At 43.7% G+C, this 17639-nt stretch overlaps 1 protein-coding gene across 1 annotated transcript in view; it reads right to left on the reverse strand.

The window, feature by feature from the left end:
• The window catches only part of hydin (HYDIN axonemal central pair apparatus protein), a 118109-nt gene that overhangs the window by 18408 nt on the left and 82062 nt on the right, over positions 1–17639 (reverse strand). The window contains exons 37-56 of the mRNA XM_066713581.1: positions 13776–13920; positions 13316–13480; positions 12904–13077; positions 12304–12477; positions 11728–11954; positions 11249–11383; positions 10633–10816; positions 10381–10522; positions 10002–10167; positions 9056–9715; positions 8750–8965; positions 8354–8568; positions 7835–8017; positions 6844–6963; positions 6460–6619; positions 6189–6361; positions 5657–5855; positions 3415–3514; positions 2899–2998; positions 99–267 (exon numbers count right to left, since the gene is read on the reverse strand). Of these exons, the coding sequence (XP_066569678.1) occupies positions 99–267; positions 2899–2998; positions 3415–3514; positions 5657–5855; positions 6189–6361; positions 6460–6619; positions 6844–6963; positions 7835–8017; positions 8354–8568; positions 8750–8965; positions 9056–9715; positions 10002–10167; positions 10381–10522; positions 10633–10816; positions 11249–11383; positions 11728–11954; positions 12304–12477; positions 12904–13077; positions 13316–13480; positions 13776–13920 (3807 nt within the window). The remainder of the gene's footprint in view (positions 1–98; positions 268–2898; positions 2999–3414; positions 3515–5656; positions 5856–6188; positions 6362–6459; positions 6620–6843; positions 6964–7834; positions 8018–8353; positions 8569–8749; positions 8966–9055; positions 9716–10001; positions 10168–10380; positions 10523–10632; positions 10817–11248; positions 11384–11727; positions 11955–12303; positions 12478–12903; positions 13078–13315; positions 13481–13775; positions 13921–17639) is intronic.

The following is a 17639-nucleotide window of genomic DNA, read 5'->3' on the forward strand; positions in this document are numbered from 1 at the left end:
GGTGGGAAGTGATCCTGTGTGGATGCGTTGGTGCTGAACTGCATCACAAGTACAAATATTCAACTACAGAGACAGGGGATTGTGGGTGCTGTGATTACCTGGCAGCGGAGGATGGACTTGTCCTGGATGCGCACCTCTCTACTGGAGCGGAAGGCAACCTGCACGGCGGTGGGCCGGTCACTGGGGTTCAGGGAGCCCTTGCTGGGTGTGATGGTGAACAGTGAGCTAAGGTCCGGCATGTCTGACTCTGTGGCCTCCAGGAGGAACCTAGGAGAGTGGAGAGCTTTTTGACCTGAAGTCTTTGTCAATAAATTATATATATATAATTGTGTATGTGTATAGATACAGTGGCTCTCAAAAGATCTAGGCAGTTTGACAAACTTTCTTATATCCTAGCCCTGATTGGTGCTTTTGAAGAACCTTATTCCAGATTTGCTTTGAATGTTCTTTCGTCTTCATGATGTTGTTTTTGTTAGGAATTGTACTAACCAACTGTGGGACCTCCCAGAGACAGTTATATTTAACCTGAAATCATGTGAACCACTTTAATTGCAACAATGTCACTTTGCCCGTTCTACCTCCCAAGGGAGTTCCCTCAAGTATTTATCACAGTAGGGTACATCCAGACCTAAAGCAGACGCTAAGAGGGTTGCCAACACAATCTTTACTGTGATTCAGCGTATGCAGTCAATCTCCCCTTACACCCCCAACTTCATATTGGGAGATTTCAACCACTGCAACCTGAAGAAAACACTGAATAGTTTTTATCAGTATGTTCCTTGCCCCACTCGCCATGAAAAGACACTGGACCTTTGTTAGAGTCCATCGCAGGACCCCCGCATGGCTCCTCAGACCACAATGCTGTATACCTTCGACCTACTTATAGGACTATGCTGAGGAGGGAAAAGGTACTCTGGCGACAAGTGAAGGTTTGGACAAATGACAGTTCCCTTGCTTTACAGGGCTGTTTTTATTGCACCGATTGGTCAGTGTTCCAGGAATCTTGCGACAGTATTGATGAACTTACAGATGTGGTGTGCAGCTACATTTAGTTTTTTAAAGACTCTGTGATTCCTTCTAAAGATATAACTATCAACCCAAATAATAAACAGTGGGTATCTAAAGAGCTGAAACAACTTTTATATAATTCAGCTTCAAGGTGATGATACAGTAGTGAGAGAATCCAGAAAGGAGGTGTGGTCAGAAAGTAAGAAGGCCAAGAAGAGATATAAGATCAAGATTGAAGGTGAACTGAGTACTAATAATTTAAGAGCAGCTTGATCTGTAATTAGAATTATGACTGGTTCCCAGGATAAAGGCAATAACGAAGTGATTCTTCAATTTTGATAAACAGTTAGAAGAGCATATAATTTTTTTTATCTTTGATTTGAGACTCATGATTTTATCCCCGGGTAAGTAAGGTGAGAAAGTAAGGTGAGAAAGTGCCCATGACCAGACAATACCTGTGGCCAAGTACTCAAGATGTAGCATAGGCAGCATTTTTCAGTTTATTTTTATGAAAACTCTCCTGTTTCAAAGGTACCTAAACTTTGGAAATATGCCATAGTTGTTCCTGTTGCGAAAAACAAAACACCTAAAGGGTAATGAAAACATTTGAAAAGCTCATCAAAAAGGATATCTTTAGGCAGGTGGAAAATTATCTAGATCCCTTTCAGTTTGCCTATAGATCAGGAAGACGTGTAACTAATGCTACCCTGACCTTTCTTAATTTTTTAGATAAGCATCTTGAGGACCTTAAGATTTCTGCTCTGTGTTTAACACTATCCAGCCACACGTACTTGCAGAGAAGTTTCTCACATATTTTAAAGTAGATCCTGACCTTACTGGCTGGATAGTGGATTTCTTAATTGATAGGTCACAGTAAGCATAAATGGTGTCCTCTCAGAACAAACTTAATTACTCCACGTGCTCTCCCCAAGGATGTGTACTCTTTCCTCTCTTATACATTTTGTACACAAATGATTGCCGTAGCAAGCACAGAGACATACATATTATAAAATGTGTTATTGTCAAGCTTCTGAAAGGGGAGGACTATAACCATGGGCCTGTGGTGGAGGAGTTTGTGTCTTGGTGTAAGGAGTCCTTCCTCCAGTTAAATGTGTTAAAGACAAAATATATGGTCATTGACTTTAGAAAGATGCAGCCAAGCGACATCCACTCCATCATCAGTGGTAAAGAAACTGAACTGGTTAAAAGTACCTGGGAACTGTTATTTACAACAAATTGAGTTTTGATGCCAATACTGACGTTATTTGTAAGAAAGTGCAACAGTGTTTGTTCTTTCTAAGGAAATTGAACTCATTACATGTGTGCAATGTTACGATGACCATGTTTTATAGACATTTTATTGAATCTGTTTTAACTTTTTGTATTCTTGTCTGATTTAGTAATTTGACAATCTCTAACAAAAACAGACTTGTCAGGCTCATTAGAGTGGCCAGTAAGGTTATTGGGGTGAGTCAGGCGCAGCTCACGAACATTTATAACAAGCAGGTCATATGGAAGGCTGAGGACTTTGAACTCCTACCTTCAGCACGCTACTTCAGGGTGCCCAAAATAAGAACTAGGAGATCTAAAGACTCCTTTGTATCAGTGGTTGTTAGGTGGTATTAGGTCGCAGAATCTTTTAACCCTGATTGCAAACCTAATTTCCCCTTTGGGGACAATAAAGGTTTGATTGATTGATTGATTGATTGCAAATTATATAGATTTTTCCAAACACACACACACACACTATATATGTATTTATATATATATATACACACACATATACTCCACATTTGTTTGCTTACTGTATTACATTAATCAAACACAGTAAATAGTGGCTGTAATCTTCTGTTTGATCTCACAATTCAAAGAACAGAACCAAAAGCTTACTTGAATGCGATCTCATATTTGCCTTTGTTCTTTAAATTCACTGACAGCTTGACTTCTTCCGATACTTTGATTATCCCGAAGTCAAGACCGCCATCAGCACCTGCATAACAAACACGCATCACGGTGACACTTCATTCTGGCTGAAGCATTTCACTGCCACTTATAGACTGCCAATATACAAGGCATTGCTCACTTCTTCACATAGCACTAGGTCCAATCAATAAGACACTGCCTAATGACCCTATCGCTCCTCTGTTCTCAGACACACATTTGCACAATGTCAGGCTGACATGGGTGAAAAAAATATCTAAAAATGTGCTGTTTCTCTCTTTCATCCTTTGAAAATGTACATAAATTGGCCACATGTAATGTATAAAAAATATATCTAAAACATTAAAGGAAAATTAACAAATTAATCTTAAACAAAATAGCTTGCTTTTTACTAATTGTTTAATTTACATCTTCATTTAAATGTTAAAGAGGATAATTGAATTCTGCATTTTTTCAATTGGGTACCTTTGGGAAAGCTCATATCCAGAGCAACATCGTAGGCCTCCGCAAATATCTGAATATTCTCTGTGTGAACAATCCCCAAGATGTTCTCCACATCTGACACCTGTCACAGGCAATCAGAGGGAAAAGAGGCGAATTAGGCACATTTTCATAATGAGAGCAGAGACACAAGTCCAGGCTATTTCAGAATATCAGATCATCAGATCATATGAAAATGTTCAGGAACAGGATTTTTTATTTATTTATTACAAAATGAAGTCCTTATAATTTAACGAGGTGGAAAATGTTCTCTCTTTACATAAGGAACATCCTTAAGTCTATATTAAGTATCTATATATATATATATACACCGATCAGCCATAACATTATGACCACTGACAGGTGAAGTGAATAACACTGATATATTAGACAGCAAGTGAACATTTTGTCCTCAAAGTTGATGTGTTAGAATCAGGAAAAATGGGCAAATGAGCGACTTTGACAAGTTGTGATGGCTAGACGACTGGGTCAGAGCATCTCCAAAACTGCAGCTCTTGTGGGGTGTTCCCGGTCTGCAGTGGTCAGTACCTATCAAAAGTGTTCCATGGAAGGAAAAGCGGTGAACCGGCCTCCAAATTCCCCAGATCTCAATCCAATCGAGCATCTGTGGGATGTGGTGGACAAACAAGTCCGATCCATGGAGGCCCCACCTCGCAACTTACAGGACTTAAAGGATCTGATGCTAATGACTTGGTTCCAGATACCATAGCACACCTTCAGAGGTCTAGTGGAGTCCATGCCTCGACGGGTCAGGGCTGTTTTGGCGGCAAAAGGGGGGCCTACACAATATTAGGCACGTGTCATAATGTTATGGCTGATCGGTGTATATATATATATATATATATATATATATATATTAATATTGTTAATGCTGCTCAATATAAACTGGAAATTCAATTGTATGAAGAAAATTAAAGGAAATATGCAATTTCATTTCCTGTAGTATTTTTAAAAGAAAGAAAAAGTAAATGGCAAAAAAAAGGAAAATAGCCTCATCAGTACCAGAATTTTCACCTTTAGCTGGACCCCACACAAAAAAAATGTGCAACTTTGAGCAACTCAATTCCCCAGAGGAACATCCGGGAATTCTCGTCTAACTCGAGGAAGTATGAAAACAATGGTATTTGTTTTATCTATATATATACACACACAAACACACACACACACACACACACACACACACACACATACACAGACAGGTGACAAATTAATGGAAAAACCAACATAAAGTGTCTCAGTAAGGTGTTGGGCACCACGAGCTGCCAGAGCAGCTTCAATGCTCTTGGCACAGATTCTACGAGTCTCTGGACTCTACTGGAGGGATGAACACCATTCTTCCAAAAGATATTCTCTCATTTGATGATGGTGGTGGAGAGCGCTGTCTAACACATCAGTCCAAAATCTCCCATAGGTGTTCAACTGGGTTGAGATCTGGTGACTGCGAAGGCCATAACATAATTTTCATACTCATCACACCATTTAGTGAGCCCTCGTACCCTGTAGATGAGGGTACTGTCATCCTGGAAGAGACCACTCCCATCCAGATAGAAATGTTTCATGCCCCCCACAGCATAACAGAGCCTCTGGACCCCCTCACTGTAGGGGTCAAGCAGTCAGGCCTGTACCATTCTCTTGGTGTTGCCACACATGCACTCGCCCACTTGTCCAGAACACTAGCCAGTTGAGCGTCTTTGTGACTGAAGCTCCTGCCATTCGTGCCCCCATAATGACCCCTCTTTCAAAGTCACAAAGATCCTTTCCTCTTGCCATCTTGATCTAAAATCGAGGTCAGCTGGGCCTGCTCAGCATTTTTATACATGCCAAAGAGCATGATAGGATGTTAATTGCTTAATTGTATCATGCAGTACACCTCTTTGGAGGCATCTGCATTTGTTATGTTCCTCCACTCATTTATTCAGGTTTTTCCTTTAATTTGTCACCCGTTTGTGTGAAAAAATAAAAATTGTTTTCCCAAACAACCATATTAAGATATTATGGCTGCCTATTGAAAACAATACTGGTTAAAAAAGTTTGTACTACATCATAAAATGGAGTTACACACAATTATTTATGTATTTTATTTGAAATGCAATTTTTAGCAGGAACTTGATATTTAATGGTTTGCTTTATCCCCTCATAAACTGCATTGACAGGTGAGGTACAGTTGGATGGGTAATATGTAATGAGCCGGGGCAGGGTGGGGTACCTCCAAGCGGATGACTCTCTTGAGGTTAATGGGTTTCTTGGCCCTGAAGTGCATCTGCAGGGAGAATTCAGCCTGGGGTTGGATGATGCCCTGGTCTTGGGACACGGTCACCTCGTCCCCCAGTGCCTCCAGCCCGCTCAGCCGCCAGGCCACTGGCAGCAGGGTGCTGTTCCGCAGGTACAGACTCTTTGTGTCCTTCCTGAGCAGCAGAGGGAGACAACCAGAGGAGAGTCCAGATCTGGGGTGCAACCAGGGGGCTGGGCCGAGCTGTCCCCCCTTTCACTGCAGGTCCCTGGATGAACCCTCAGCCCTTAGCTGGCACCCTTTGCCCAATACAAGGTCTTGATCATTTAGCCTGAAAATGCTGAGTCATACCCTTATCAAAGCTAAATGACTCACAGCTAGAAGACTGTGATAAAAACAAATGTCAGCTGTAGGCATGTTCAAATCAAGGGTATGACAAAAACAATTATCATCATCATCATCATCATCATCATCATCATCATCACAGAGAACAGGGATGAGTACTGACCTGTGCAGCAGGATTTTATCAAAGTGCACCTGCTTGCGGTCCATGTCCAGCTCTGGTCTGACTCCGCGGCAGGAGACTCTGAAAAGCACAGGATCGGGGTTCTCCCTGACGCAGCACACCACACTGTCCTCGAACAGGCCCGGGGAGGTGGGGTAGGCCCACACGGTCAGCTCCTGACAAAGCACACATGGCCATTTCAATTATTCTAGAAGAAGAGAAGGATGGAGCTGGTAAGTCTACAGTCTCACTCTTTCTCTCTCAGGCAGGTTACCTGTTTCTCATCGGGTCTGAGGGTCATGGTGGGAGGGTCCAGTAAAAATGTGGTGGCTTTCATGTCATGCTGGAAGCAGAAGAAGACCTCAGCGTCCAGGGGGGAGGTGTTGTGCACAATCAGCTTCTCTGTGTTCTCAGGGTACTTCTTCTCCTTGTACCTGTCACACAGACCATGGGGAACACGGGAGAGTGGGGGACAATGAGGGTGATTCACACAATTTCCACTTTCTGTATTAATCCATGGTTAGGCAAAAGGTTGATACACAGAGTCAAGACGTTTAACTTTTACAGATGCATATGTACATATATTTTTAAGTATTAAAATTAATCAAAGTTTAATCTTGAATACAAAGTGCTTGCGTGCTCTGCTCAGACAATTTACCTGTCTCGGGTTTTCCCACAGAGCAGAGGACCGAACTCGAACACCTCAGATCTGAGGATGTAGGTCTTGTGGAGAGTCTCTTCCCCTTGCAGGGCCTTCTTACAGTGCGAGAACACCACCCTGAAACACACACAGGAAAGATGTCAACACTGCTGCGTTTATGCATCTGAGGCAAGTGAGAGAACGACATTAGCAATCAGGACACAAAGAAATTATAAATGAAGGCTGCTGCTGAGTGTTGACACTATCAGGCAGTATTTTCTAAGCCTAATTAATTTAACCTTTGGCATATTGCAGAGTTCTGAACCAAGGAGAACACAGTTAACAGGGTGGAAAGGAAAAGAAAAAGAAAACAAATGAAAGAAATAGAAAAAAAAGAGAACAAGCACACATCCAAATATTCACTTCTAATAGACAGAGATTGCGTGTCTTGTTTCAGTTAGGATTTTCTCATTAGCCTTTTTGTTTTCTTTTTTTTTTTGTGAAGCCCAGTAGTGCCAATTAAAAACTAAAGAAAGAAGAAAAGAGCAGTGAACCCAATACAAAGCCAAAGGGGCAGACAAGTGATAAGATCTCGAGGTCCTGAAGTGGGCAGGCATGGCTGGAGACACTGCAGACAGACTTCATCCTGCAGAACTTAAAGCACACAGAGGCCGGCACTTTTATACAGGGACAGGTCTGTACATGGGACAAACAGCGTGCCAACAGACAACGATGAACTCTGAATCTCAAGTGTTTGAAGTCAGTATTACTTTACATGCTGGTATCAAACTGAAGAAATTTTGAGGGAGGAAACAACCTATCTAACTGATATTGTTATATTATGAAATTCTTGTTTCATGTACTGCATTGTAGTCCTGCTTCAGTGGTGACAGTGGCCTGTACTGTAATGGTCTAATTGAGCAGTACTCTTAATTTATATAGCAATATTCCTGTAAATTCCAAATTCTTCTTGCATTAAAGACGTAAAACCTGTAATTTGAATACCCACTTGGGATCTTTGTTTATGGCTGGCAAGGCACACACGCCCCTGCAGTACAACTGATAGCGCCTCCTAGTGCCCAGCAGTTCAAAGTTGAACGTCTGATCAAACTGTCCAGATACGGAGGAGGTGAACCAAACTTTGAGAGTCACCTCTCCGTGGGGAGGCACAATCCAGCGGAAGTGAGTCAGCCTGAGGGAGAGAAAGACCTTTCCTTTTTCAAAACAGTTGAAAAAATACATACATACATAAAGATATTTAAATTATACTTTTTTTATTGCTTATATATTACTTTCTTCATTTTGTCTTATATTATTTATACTTATTCTTCGATACTTATTCTGTGATTGAAACATGTTTTTTAAATTGCAGCAATGATCATGAGTTACATCTTTCCCTAACAAAGAGGATAAGGGTTTGTGCTATGGAAGTTTCTTAGATTTTGTTTCCCCCCCAGGGCAGTAGAGGTGAGTGGAAGAAGTTAGCCCCGGGCACTGTGGTGGGGAAAGGCGTCTGGGGGGGTCTCACCGCTGGCTCTTATCCTGCAAGGACTCAGCTGTGCGGCTGCTCTGCTCGGCGTCAGACAGCGGAGTGACAGGGCAAGGCGGGGGCGAGCGTGAGTCACTGCTGCGGACGCCCTTCTTCCCCACCGGGCCCCGGCGCTTGTCCTTCTGGCTCTCCCGACCCCCTGTTTCTATCTTCTCCTTCTTTCCTCGCACTTTGGTGGGCGTCACCTGATCCTCCTGAAATAAATACATCACAACTTCATCATCACAAGGTTCCACAGTCAACTGTGTGAAGTTTCCCTTAAATTTCTATTAAAATATTATTTTGCAAATTATACTGATGGTATAGATAGGTTTTGAAGTTGACATAAACACTCTAAGGATATTTTTCATTGGAAGCAGCTTATACAGTACCTACCTTAATGAATGAGATGGTTGTCAGGGTGTCCAGATCTGGCTCAGTGTCTTTCCTATCCTCCACTGCATCCTCTGCTGTTGGTGCAATGAAAGCGAAGTGGCTGAGACTCTCCTGGGAGCTAGGGGGCTGCCTCTGCTTGGGGTACGGCACTATTGAGAAGACGGTAGGAGGGGGAATGGGAGGGCCTTTGGGTCCTAGCCCCAGCCCATCTAAAACCTAGACAATGAGAAGGTGGTTATCTTTCTGGATTTTAAGATTTACCAGTTGTAATGCAAACACACACCGGGGAGCTGTTGGGAGAGTTACCTCGTTGAGGGAGGGCAGTTTTCCCCCATGCAGGATTTCGGCCCCACTGGGGTGCGCCCGGTTGCTGACCTGCAGGGAGATGTGAGGCACCCCCACCTCTCCGCTGCCCTCCAGCAGCTCTCCCCCCTCTATGTTCTCCCTGGCCATCGTCTGACTGGGGGCTGGTGAGAGCATCAGCTTGGTGTCCACGTCCACCCTCAGCCTGTCCATCTTCTCTCGCTCCAGCCGCTCTTTCTCCGCTTTCTCCTTCTCCTTTTCCCGCTCCCTTCGGCCCTTCTTCCCGGAGGGGGCCTGACGCTCCAGCGGCACAGTGATCTCCTCGGCCTCTTGAGGTGTCTCCTCCGTGGTCAGCACCTGGACCAGCTGGCCCTGCACGCGGTCCCAGTGGCGCAGGACCTGGGACACCACCCTCTGGCTCTGCTCATACAGCTGGAAGCGCAGCTGCAGCAGCTTCTCACCCTCGCTGACCTGTTCCTTCTCCGGCTCCTCGGGGGGTGGGGCGGGGGAGATGTCTTTGCCCTCCTTTGCTTTCTTCTTCCTGTCCTCGAGGTCGCTCCGCTCAGTGGGCATCGATTCGGACCGCTCCATGTACGACATCTTCCTCTCCCCTGGAGTCTGTTCCACCTTTGTCTCTGAGCGCATTCCAGCCAGGCTGGACACCTGCAAGGAACCACTGTCAGCAGAGCAAACCCGTGCCCAGATTCTGAGAGTCACGTGCCACAAAGGTGATTGCATGTGGGTGTTTCTTTGAACTAAGTAAAATGAAAATTGTTCGTACAGTGATCAGGTTGCAGCAGGTATATTGGAGTAATCAAAGTGATTCAAAAACCTAAATCCAACCTAATACCCTTTTCAAGGTTACTATCCTTATAATAATAGCTGAAATTGATGTTTTGACACAAACTGTTTTTGGTAGTTAATCACACTTTTGTTTTGCCAGTTCTACCTGCTTTCCCCCCAGCTGACTCTTCTTCCCAGGCACTGCCTCCTCTTTGCCAGGGTCCTTCCTCCCCTTCTTACTCTTCTTCCTCATCTCCTCTTCCTCTCTCTGCCTCTCCAGCTCCTCCTGCAGCCTCTTCTCCTCCAGCTCACGTGCCAGTTTCTCCTGCTCCCTGAGGACAGGAAGAGAGACAGTGTGCAGCAGCCCAGTGTTACACAATACTGATCTACGCAGGTCATGTGTTTGTGTGTAACAATGTTAGCAGAACTCTTTACAGTGCTTTCTGACATGCTCGGATATTTAAGTCTGGTCTGTCCATATAAAAAGTTTATCTGTGTGGGGATTCATGCAGCTCACACCTGAGGGCTGCAGCACAGGTACTGACCTGCGCTTGCGCTCTCTCAGCTCCTCCAGGCGCTTCAGATCGATGTGTTCCCTCTCTTCCTTTGACAGAGCATCATACTCCTCCTCATCCATCTCCTGCATCCGCACCCTCTCTCTCTGCAGGCTCTCCTTCCACAGGCGCTCTGGGGGAGGGAAGAAAAGGAGCAGAAATGTAGGAACCAAAAGCCCTCACTCCCCTCAATCCTGAATCTCTCAGCTGTGCAGTGGGGAATTGTTGCGAAGTGGGGCCTACCCTCCTCATCTCTCTGTGCCTGCTCCTTGGTTTTGAGCGCACTGTAGTCCTGGTTGAGGTCGACCAGATAGATGTAGTGGCGGTTGTTAAAAGCCTTGAGGAGGGCCTGGAGCGCACTGGACAGAGAGCGAGAGTAAAGGGTCTCCAAGCCATCGAACACCACTCCTCGGTGACAGTCATTCAGCTGAAGAGACAGAGACAGAGAGGACTGAGAAAGAGGCACATACAACAGGAAGGCCCAAAATCAGCCAGGAAAATCCTGAGTGTACTACGACACTGACACATCTGTGCTATACTGGGGCAATGCATCTCAAGACAGAGGAGACAGGAAGTCAGTTGCTCTGCAGATCCCACTGCGTTTGCGTTGGCTGGCATGATGAAGTAATCTTGAGCCCAAACTGTAAGGGAACCTCAGGGCTGCTCCCACCGTTATTTATTTATTTATTATTGTTTACTTCTTAAGAGAAGTCGCACAAAATTAACAGAAAAGTCAGTGCAAAGAAAGTAGTATGCCTCATTAATTTTCATACTACTGCTGCTCCCTTCTCACTTGGTCTCCCTCATCCTGTACCAGTACCTCTTCTCCCCTCCCCTCCCACCACTCTGCCCCTTGTACCTGCAGCCTCTCAGTCAGGATGTCCACCAGCAGTTCCTCTGGCAGCACACAGCTCAGCAGCCCCAGCTCCCCGGCCACACTGGCACTGACGCTGAGTCGCCTTTGGGGCAACCCTAAACCGGGCACAGTCGTGCTCTGCAAAACAGAATTCCCAACAACAGTAAAGGAACAACATACCTGCTAAAAAGAAAGAAGGTTTGTGTAGTTATGTATTAAACAAAATCTACGTAAGCTGAATTATTTTGTCAAAGCAGGCACGGAACATGACTTGGATTCCTGCAGGAAGTCCTACATGACATACTAATGAGTGAGACCAATGCCTATGTGTATTGCAGTTGCTGTAACATACTAGCTGATTATAAATTCACACAAAAGAGTTTGCAAAAAGCATTTGTAAATATTGCTTAATTTGAAATAGTAAAATCTGGCCTTCGATTAGCTAGGCATAGGTAGTCAGCGGTGCTGTGTTGCGTACGTACCTGTGAGTTGACGGTGGGCTCAGAGGACTGCTGCTTCTGGGTCTGGGAACTCTCGGTCTTGCCTTTGCCAGCCACAGTGCTGACCTTGCGGGCGGAGGTAATGGACTGGGGCACCGCCCTGGCTTCACTGTTCAGGCTGCCCTCTGCTGTGTGTTTGGTCACAGCCTCCACGCTGAGGAAGCCTGTCCCCGGAGCCACCCCGCCCGCTGCCTCCGCTGCTGCCTGGGCTGGCCACACACAGAACAGCACAGTGTAAAACACTTCTCACAGTAAGCAAGACACGCTGCACAGCACGCTGAAGGCATTTCACACATTTAAGTCCTTATAGACTTATATGTATTGGTAATTTATAAAAAACAAACACTTCAAAGCCAAGCCACAGTATTAAATTCCAGGTATGATGCTTAAATTCAAATATTTTAGGAACTGAAAATATACACACCTTATACTACATATATATATATATATATATATATATATATATATATATATATATATATATATATATATATATTTATAAAGGAATATAGCCTATATCTCAGGATGGAACCAGTGAAGTGAGCTAAGCACACTCACCAACCTCCTCTGCCCTCCTCTGAGTCTGTTCCTGGGCAGCCCTGGCACACAGCTCCCTGGCCTTCAAGCCTACCACACTGCTGCCATTGGAAACAGCCTCCAGCACCACAGCATCAATGCTCAGACAGGCAGCACCATAATGCTTCGCCAGGGTCACAGAGGTCCTGGTTTTTCCTATAAAAAGAAGTTAAAGCTAGGGTGTGTATTCCAGAGAGGCTAGCAGTTAGCAAGCTAGCTTTGAAAGCATAGAGCCCGCCCTCACTTCAGAGGTGTCTCCAAAGCCACGCCTCCTCTATCACACATGAACACACAGAGCAGAGTCTAAGCACCACTACATGAGCTAAATACTTCATTACATTAACAAAATATATAAAAAACAAATCAAAGCATGTAATTAGCTGTCCAAAATTAAACCATTCTTGACTCAATAAGCTAATAGCAACCAAGCGAGGAGGGTGGGATCTAGTCTAAATTATGATCCTTCTTAAGTTCTTCTGTTCAATTCCTCTAAATGGTAAGTTTAACAATGACACAAAGACACACAGATGAAGTGGAAATCAGAAACAGGTGGACTGTTTCGCATTGAATAAGAGGTGTTACCTGTGAGTGGCGCCCCGTGCACGATGATTGCGATGCCCCTACGGTTCCTCGCAGCTTGGCCCTCCGGGGACAGGTCGATGCCCATGTGCCTGGCAATGGCCCTGGACACAGGACTGACCTCCAGCTCGCCCACTCCAGTACTGCTCCCACTCTCAGCTCCCTCTCTGCTCGGCTCTGCAAGAAAAATGGTCAGTGATAGTGATAGTTGCCTTATTTGCATTTGCCCACAAAATCCCAGCTCCTCTAAAATTATATCAGTGTCTTAATCTACTGTACGATTAACTGTCAGCTGCATGGAGTCACAAAAGGTCAGGTAAGTGTTGGAACCACATCCCAGGCATGCACATGGAGGGTAACAGTGCTGGGTGCCAGTGGCTCTGATTATATATAGTGGAGGGATGCATAGGCTTACCCAGGCCTTGAGTCCTGTGTCTGAGACGTGCTGCGCCATGCTCCTCCTCCCCCTCCTCGATGTTGCCATCTCCCTGCTTACGGGGAACTCCCTCCTCCTCCAGCATGCAGACACCATGCTTCTCTCCTAGTTCTGAGCCAACAGTTTCCTCTCCTGCCTTTGAGTCTGGGGACACAGACCCTGGGTAAACACTGGGGTCAAATCACTTCACATGCTTGGGTGAGGAAATGGCCTTCAAGCAGGGAATGTCTGCACAAAACTGACAAGTGTACCATTTAGAAAAGCAGTTCAGTGCCCTGAGGGAGGAATATGTACGGTCTACATACAGTGGGAACAATTTCTGGGGACATTCAGTTGTACGGGAAAACTGAACAGAAGCAACTGCATTGTTAAAATATTTCTTCTGCCACCTTGCTCCACTTATCTCTCACTCTCCCCATTCCCCCGTCATCAGTCTCACCTTCCTCCAGCCTGCTATGCTCTTCCTGGGTGGCCCTCTGCTCCTCGTAGTATTCCAGGAGTTCAGGGGGGAGCTTCTCCCCTGGGGCCCGGGGGGGCAACAGCAGCATGTTCTGTGAATCGTACCCTTTCATCATTCGGAGAATCTAGTGTGAGGCAGAAGAGGGACACGTTGGCCAGCTAGTGAACCCGATGGGAGTCATTGCAATCCACTTTGCTCTATAAACACATGTGGGTGCCCTGCCGCATACTGCACGTAAGATGGGAAGTGAGGCACCAAGCGAGGAGCCCGATTGCCTCTACCTCTCACTGGGTTAGTACTAATTTGTTTTCAACACCCTAAATTGGGTTTGTAAGCAATTAAAATAAAAATGAACCACACTAACACATAGGTGGCATCATTTAACAAACAATAACATAACTTACCTTCCAGCAACTGGTAATTGCAAATTAAGTGATTTGGGGACTTCCGGTGACGTCATCGAGCTAATGGCTGCCTAAAACTGTAGCTCTCCTGGTCTCAACTAGAAAACACCCAATAAAACCATCTAAATATTCATAAACTACGATCTAAACGAAGTTGCTAACGTTGGGAGACAATGGAGACGATGCAGAGGACGTAAATCCACAAAACAACAAGACAGAGACAAATACAACGATTGGGAAAGGAGCCGCAGCAGTTCACCTGCAGCCCAGTGGGGGACAGGATGACAGATTCGAACCCCCTGGAGTGTCTCTTGAAAAAATATATGCTGAACTAGTTGATTTCAGAAGATTTTTGAGTTCTGAGAGAGAGGAAGGCAGTGGTTCAATGTGTGAAGAGATATTGAAAAATAACTATACAGATGAATAGGGAGATTACAATACAGTAATATCCTACAATGTGAATGGGTTAAACAATCCTATAAAAAGGGGAAATATCTTATTTATACTGACTTTGAATACCATTCAGAAATTAAAGATAAAGAAGGTAGATTCATTCTAGTTAAAGGGAAATAGTTAAATATCTATGCCCCACCGGGAAATGATAGAAATTACTATATAAAAAATCTTTGATTTAATAGCCTTAGAAACAGTGGGGGTGTTAATTTGCGGGGGAGACTTAAATATATATATGAATCCCAATATGGACACCACAAAAAATAACTAAAAATTCCACAGACCCTTAATCAAATATGTCAAGATATCTATGGAAGAGTTCTAGATGTATGGAGAGAGTTGCATATTTTTTAAGGTATAACCAGGACAGAGCTAAGATTAAGGAATGTGAAATCAAAACAATCGATCTGTCTGAGCATCCCCCAATTTTTGTGACTCTAGATTTAAATTGAATTAAACAAAAAACTTTATGGAGGACAAACTCTGGTATCTTAAATGATAACAAAATTAAAGAACAAATCAAAGAAGAAATAAAATGTTTTATACAAAATAATGATACAGGTGATGTATCCCCAGTGATACTGTGGGATACAGCTAAAGCTGTACTCAGAGGAAAACTTATCGCAATTACCTCCCATAGGAAAAAATTAAAGGAGGCCAAAATGACTGAAATACAATCTGAACTAAAACGTTTAGAACAAAAACATAGAAAGGAACTTTCTCCCCATATAAGAGAGAAGCTTTTGAATGTCAGAGCAGAGATAAATAACCTTCAAACTCTTGAGATAGAAAATAAATAAATTTGTAAAGCAAAAATTATGAATCTGGAACCAAATCTATGAAAATATTAGCAAGAAGATTACATAAACAGCAGGCCAGAGCGACTATTCATAAAATACAAGACCCCAAAACTAACCTGATAATTTGAACAAACAGTATACTGATTCCTTGTTAAATTCCCTAATCTACCTAATTTAAATGTGGAATAAAACATAGAACTGACAAAAACAATCTCTATTCAGGAATATTAATAAAGCTATATCAAATCTTAAATCTAATAAATGCCATGGGGCTGATGGTTTGCCCACTGAATTCTATAAGGTGTTCAGAGATCAGGTGTCCCCTATGCTGCTCTCCGCGTGCAGGTTGTTATGGGAGGGGGGAGAATTTCCACCTTCCTGGAGGGATGGCATTATTTCTGTAATCCCTAAGGAAGGAAAGGATCGGACTAAATGTGGATCTTTTTGCTCAATTTCCATTCACTTCATGTACAGCCAAGAGACTTGATAAAGTTCTACCTCAACTAATCAACTTAGATCAAACAGGCTTTATTTTAAACAGACAAACACAGGACAACATTAGACGAACATTACATATAATGAGACATATACAAGTAAAAAAGAGAAGTGTGATATTGGTTAGTCTTGATGCAGAAAAAGCCTTTGACTGGGTTAGTTGTGATTTCCTGTATCAAACACTAGAAAGATTTGGTTTTAGTCATAAATTCATTAAAGAATTTTAAACAACATATTCAGATCCACATGCACAAATTAAAATCAATGGCTAAATTTCAGATAGATTCAAACTACAGAGAGGTACAATACAGGGTTGCCCTTTATCCCCGCTTTTATTTTCCTTATACACTGAACCACTTGCACAATGGATTAGACAGACTCCAGAAATTATAGGTTTACAATTAAATGGACAATGCCATAAAATTGCACTTATTGCTGACGATGTCCTATTATACACAGATCAGCCATAACATTATGACCACCTGCCTAATATTGTGTATGTCCCCCTTTTGCCATTAAAACAGCCCTGATCCATCGAGGCATGGACTCCACTAGACCTCTGAAGGTGTGCTGTGGTATCTGGCACCAAGACGTTAGCAGCAGATCCTTTAAGTCCTGTAAGTTGCGAGGTGGGGCCTCCATGGATCGGACTTGTTTGTCCACCACATCCCACAGATGCTCGATTGGATTGAGATCTGGGGAATTTGGAGGCTAAGTCAACACCTTGAACTCGTGATTCATCAGACCAGGCCACCTTCTTCCATTGCTCCGTGGTCAAGTTCTGATGCTCACGTGCCCATTGTAGGCGCTTTCGGCAGTGGACAGGGGTCAGCATGAGCACCCTGACTGGTCTGTGGCTACGCAGCCCCATACGCAACAAACTGCGATGCACTGTGTGTTTTGACACCTTTCTATCAGAACCAGCATTCACTTTTTCAGCAATTTGAGCTACAGTAGCTCGTTTGTTGGATCAGACCACACGGGCCAGCCTTCGCTCCCCATGCGCATCAATGAGCCTTGGCCGCCCATGACCCTGTCGCCAGTTCACCGCTTTTCCTTCCTTGGACCACTTTTGATAGGTACTGACCACTGCAGACCGGGAACACCCCACAAGAGCTGTAGTTTTGGAGATGCTCTGACCCAGTCGTCTAGCCATCACAATTTGGCCCTTGTCAAAGTCGCTCAGATCCTTACGCTGCCCATTTTTCCTGATTCTAACACATCAACTTTGAGGACAAAATGTTCACTTGCTGCCTAATATATCCCACCCACTGACAGGTGCCATGATAACGAGATTATCAGTGTTATTCACTTCACCTGTCAGTGGTCATAATGTTATGGCTGATCGGTGTATATATATATATATATATATATATATATAGATACTTAATATAGACTTAAGGATGTTCCTTATGTAAAGAGAGAACATTTTCCACCTCGTTAAATTATAAGGACATTAAATATAATTGAGTAATTTTGTAATAAATAAATAAAAAATCCTGTTCCTGTTCCAGCTGTATCTCTTGAGGAGGTATTGATTCTTCTGGAGGAGTTTGGTAGAGTATCGGGGAATAGACAAAATATGGAAAAAACTGAAATTTTATCATACAAATTCAACCCTTCAGCCCAGTTAAAAGAACAATCTAATCTGAAGTGGCAGTCAATGTCAATCAAATACTTAAGGGTCGACT

The sequence above is a fragment of the Amia ocellicauda genome, chromosome 9, assembly GCF_036373705.1.
Source record: "Amia ocellicauda isolate fAmiCal2 chromosome 9, fAmiCal2.hap1, whole genome shotgun sequence".
NCBI classification, from domain to species: Eukaryota; Metazoa; Chordata; class Actinopteri; order Amiiformes; family Amiidae; genus Amia; species Amia ocellicauda.